Genomic DNA, 5,350 nt, shown 5'->3' with positions numbered 1-5,350 from the left:
AAAGTCTGATCAAGCATCTGTGTGTGTGTGTGTATATATATATATATATATATATATATATATATACACATGTTTGTTAGCGCAGTTCACATGCTTTATGAAACAGACAATCATTGAAGTCCTTATTTAGAGGGGATGGGCATGCTATATGTCACCATCTTCTACTATTATTACTGTTGTGTAGCATTAATGTAACTGTGCGCTACAGATGATTTAACTGGTTGTTATGTTTCTTATCTCTAATCTGAACATACTGTTACAAGCTAACATTTACCTTCTAATGATTCTAGCAAGTGGACGGAACCTAAACAGATTATTTCAGCAGAACCTCATTTAGCGCACTACATTGTTTTACACATTGTGTGACCTTTGGCCTCTGAAAGAAAGACTTATTCACATGACACAGCTGTAGCGGGTGATATTGCTCATAAATACCTGTCAAAAAGTAGCCTACCGTGGCAGTACTATGTACTACAGTAACAATGATGTAATTTAGTAATACTGTGGTATTTTTATATGTGCATGATTAGTCATGCATCTAGCAATGTATGTAAGGCTGGAAGCTTATGCTGCTATTTTGAACTAATACTCAGAACTAGGGCTGGGTAAAAAATATAGATTTCCTGAAGAATAGGGGAGAGTGGGGACGATTGCAACATGGCTTATTTCTTCAATCAGGAAGGATGGCGGTGCAGCTGACTGTGCCTCTCCAGACAGAACAATCCCGAGCTTGAACTGGTCCAACAGACTTCAATAAGCATATCAGTGAATCCATTCCACCAAGACTTACATTTGTGTTTATTAACTTACACAATAGCATTTATTGTTTTGATATTCGTTTAGTTTGAAAATGTCTTATGTGCATGCGGGACAGAATCGTTTACAAATTCACAAATAACAGCCTTCCAATGAAGTGGGGATTACACTGAAGTTAATCCAAAATATCCAACTATGCTTTAATGCAAACGCTTCATGTGTAATTATTCACATTCAGGGCCGGTTCTAAACATTTAGAGGCTCTAAAGTTATGTTGGAGGCCCCCTGAATCCCTAAACCCCTCCACGTTTTGGAATAAAATTAAAAAAAATTAAAATATTTTAATAAAATTAAAGTTTTTAAGTAAGAATATGTTTTTAAGTGTTTATCTAGGATAATGTTTAAAATGGACAAGCAGAAATATTTGATATTGCATTTTATTTATTTATTTATTTTTAAATTCTTATCAACACGCGGTTTCATCACGGAGACTATATAAAACGTTTTGAAGTGACTTTGTGCAAAGACCTTTTTGGCATAGTACTTTTAAATGGAAAGGACTCTTATTTTAGAAGGTGCGGTCTCGGTCGAAGTGCTTCCGGTTGACAAGAGGATAAAAACCTGTTGCGGCTGTTTTCACGTTCTGGAGATAATCGGCGTTACGGCTGCTGAGTACAAACCAAATCAACATGCCTCGAGTTTATATCGGCCGGCTGAGCTATCATGTCCGCGAGAAAGACATCCAGAGGTTTTTCGGTGGCTACGGGAAGCTGCTGGAGGTGGATATGAAAAACGGGTGAGTTCATTCATCTGCACGCGACACAATAATATTGCGCGACATGAGAAAAGGTACGATCACTGACAGCGTGCGGCGATATCGCCATTATAAATCAATCCATAATGAGAATAATCTGGTTAGTTTACAGCGGCAACATTTAGGCTAGTGTTAGGTTTGAGAGCTAAACGTTGGTTTGTCGTATAGAACAATAGACTTAAACTGAAAGGTCTCTTTTGAAACGAGTGTTTATTTGATCATGCGGTGATACTGAACAGTATTCGGCGGGAGATGTTGTGGCCAGAGTTGTTGGTTTAAGGAGCTAATTGTAGCAGAAATGTGAGTATGATTCTCTCGCCACGTTTACACCGCTGAAGCGCCTCCATTTTCTCGGCTCTAGAAACAGAAACGAGCTCGAGGCCGTCAGTGAAATGGGCGGGAGCCCGACGGCTGGAAAGCAAAGCCACTAGAAGGCAAGCCTGCAACCTTTAGCCAAAAAAGCGTAACGGCTAATGCTAACGCTTCTGGTTTGCCAGTACGTGGGAAAGGAGACCAGAGGCCGTCTTTATTTTTGAATGGATGTCGAAGGAGGAGAGGCTTCACTACGCTGAATAAACAGCTTTTTAGAGGAAACGGCTTATTTAATAAATCGACAGCCTATCAGCTAATCTCCAACATGTTTGCACAGTGGCGTACCGCACATCTTAGAGGCCCTCACCGCAAAGAACAAGATGGGGCCCTTCCCACCAGCAGTGATGTCATGTATACGAAAACTTGTTGTGCACCAGCTGCAATTATACTACTGAGTCCGTCTCTCCCATTTACATAACTGATTTATCAGTAATTAATGTGGTGAAGTATCATGTCATGTAGGCTAATGGCCTGGGCTGCGTTTCCCAAAAGATTCGTAAGCCTAAGAAGTTCGTAAAAACGATCGTATGACTGATCTTAATATTACGGTCTGTTTCCCAAAAGCATCCTAACTTAAGTAGCACTTGAAAAACAACGTAGATCTACGAGTGCTCTGGAGTAATCTTAAAGCTCTAAGTGCATCGTAAGAAGACAGATTTATGCGGTCACCTGCAGGACAATCGGCAGATTACACCTTTATTCAAGTGCAATGTGATTATAATATAATGCTGCGTTCAAGTCCTCCTGGGACGTTTGTACTTGCGAGTTGACAAGTCGTAATTACGACGTCAGGTGCGTTCAAGTCAGTTTAGTCGGCACAAGATGGCGGTGTACCTTTTAATAAATTACAAGAAAATACAACAGGGTCTGTTAACTCTGCTTATAGAAAATGAAGAGCAAAGAATTCGCATCAGGTGTGTTTTGCGTTTTTAATATTTTAAAAAAGTAATTTATGAAGCCACTTTAATCTGTATCGCATAAAAACTTGTTGTTAATTATTACAATCCTGCCACATTCAAAAAGCTTATTTTTTGTAAATAAAAAGCCTGACAATGTCACTGCTTAATACCTATAAGTATTGTGATTTATGTTTTACTTTGGCAATCTTTATAGGACAACTAAACTATAAATTTAAACAAATTTACCGTCAACTACAGACGTTGCATCCATCAATTCCGCCATGTTTCTCATTGACACGCCCCCAACTCGGAAACTCGGGGCTTAAAGAAAAAGTTTCCCACTCATAATAACGACTTTGTGGTGGCGTTCATGTGCGTTCAACTCGTAAATACGATCTATCCGACATGACTTGAACCCACCATAAGGATATGATTGTACTTTATTGTACACTTTATTACTCGTTTTTTGTAAAAAAAAAATTATGAATTTATAAATGAAATTAAAAAGGGCAGAAAAATAGAAATACACATACACAAATGACTGAACAAAAAAAGAAATAATGTAGGAAATATGCTTCGAAGACTGGGGGGGGGAATTTGTCAATGGCTTACTGACTTGCACTAAAGCCAGCAATGTATTGGACCCGGAAATAACGTCTCTGTATAGATATTATATACTATACTATTTTATATTTATATATAAAATTGTTATTATATCCGAGTTGTCTGGAACGCAGCATTAGGTTAACATTTCAATAAACGAGCGTGTACTACAATTACGAGCCATTCTATAAGGTGACATTTCAGTACTTGACAAACGGATAGCGACTCCTAAGTAGCACTTAAAGCACGGCTACGTGCGATTGGGTTAAGTGCATTTTTGTGAAACAATACGAACGATCTTAAAATGACTCGTAGAAAATGCTCTTAAGATCAATCATTAACGAGAAAAGTAGCCCAGCACGTTTCAGTTCAAACACTGTCCTACATAAGACTCGCTAACTGTTTAAAAAAATTATACAAGCAAAATTGATGTCTTTCAGTAAGAAAAAAAAAAACTAGGAGAAAAACAAATGAAAGGAATAACTATATGCAACATTTTGAGAACAATTTACTTTCTATACATATGCCAACTTTTGCAATTAACTTATTTATTCTTTTTATTAACTGACAACCACAAACAAGCAAAAACTCTACCGAATCCTTTGCGCTCGCCGAGCGTTTTGGTGCGCAGAGTCTTTGACTGCAGCTTTAATGTTGATGTTGCGAGCACGGGCATTCTCAATACTTAGAAGTGCTAAACTGGACAGTCTTCTTTCTTGTAACATTGTGCTCCGGAGAAATGTCTTGATCACTTACAATTTCGAGAACTAACTATTAATTGCATGACAAAATCTGGTGACAAGTCGTGTGAACCGCTAAGCGTTTGCCATTGAAACAGGTCGTCAGAGAAGTGCCGCAGCGGACCATGGCACAAAAACATATATAAATATATTTCACTTAAATCATTAACAGATTAACAAAACGAAAGGGGAAAAAAATGTGCTAAGTTTCTATTCATTGTGACGCGATCCAAAGTTCACGTAGAGGGAAACCAGGCGGAAAGCCGTTCTCTATTTTGCAAAAGCTTCACAGTTCTTTCTTTCGTCGTTGTTGTTATTACAGTGACGAATGATGTCTTGCTTGTATGACCAACCAGCGTTGGTATATGACTAAATTAACAGTTGGAAAAACAATGCAGTGATCGCGCTGGCGCCTCACGGGCACACACAACATTTTTTTTCTACCTTGACATCGCAGCCTCTTCATTATCAAAATAAAATGCATAAAGAAACATAAGTTACAATGCTCAATTGAAATAGTCCGTTGTTGCGTTCGTGACCAGTGCCTCACTGTGCTGTTATAGCCTTTGTGAAGGATGATGATTTACGTCAATAATGCGAGTTAAGTGTAAAACCTATAAATATTATTTTAGCATCCAAATATGTCGCGAATATGGAAACATTTGGATTCGTGCTGAACGAGAGAGGTATGGCTTCAATTTCCCTTTAAATTAATTTGTTTTTGGCTTGCCGTTTATATAGCCTTAAATACTGTTAACTTTAGAGGATTTGTTGTGGAGGGAAGGGAATAAAATAGCCTGTGTTTAAAATGTTTGTAAACAGTTTGATTTACCGGTATTTTAGTATACATTACTGCTAGAGACGGGCGTATTTAAAATGCAAACTGATTGTCTGCCAGCAGGAGGTGCATTGAGAGCAGTAGAACTAGCGGTTTCTCCGGTAACAGCTGTAATCAAAGCAGCTCCGCTCATGAACGCTACTTTATCAGATAAAATGAAAATGTCATCGAAACTTTTCTGAAGACAGTCGGTTCTCTTCAGAGATACATTCATATAAAACACCCACGCCACGTTAAGATTTTGAAACGTGCAGTGCTAATGTTTATTCAACGAAGTCAAACGCCACAAATAAATCAATGCATGGGAAACACTGGTAATGTATATCGA

The 5,350-nt window shown here is 38.2% G+C and overlaps 1 protein-coding gene across 2 annotated transcripts in view; it reads left to right on the top strand.

Annotated features, from left to right (window-relative positions):
* Positions 1–5,350, top strand: part of LOC107684894 (serine/arginine-rich splicing factor 6-like) — a 47,614-nt gene that overhangs the window by 4,249 nt on the left and 38,015 nt on the right. Inside the window, exon 1 of one of the 2 annotated variants that reach the window (XM_016481279.1) lies at positions 1,371–1,552. The exons of the other annotated variant lie outside the window; for it this stretch is intronic. Coding sequence (XP_016336765.1) covers positions 1,446–1,552 — 107 coding nt within the window. The 5' untranslated portion in view covers positions 1,371–1,445. Of the gene's footprint in view, positions 1–1,370; positions 1,553–5,350 lie in introns of those variants that run through there. 2 annotated transcript variants of the gene reach the window in all.

This window comes from Sinocyclocheilus anshuiensis, unplaced genomic scaffold (assembly GCF_001515605.1).
Source record: "Sinocyclocheilus anshuiensis isolate Anshui unplaced genomic scaffold, SAMN03320099.WGS_v1.1 scaffold429, whole genome shotgun sequence".
NCBI lineage: Eukaryota > Metazoa > Chordata > Actinopteri > Cypriniformes > Cyprinidae > Sinocyclocheilus > Sinocyclocheilus anshuiensis.
Note: the sequence above shows the minus strand (reverse complement) of the source record. Positions and strands in the feature narration are given on the sequence as shown.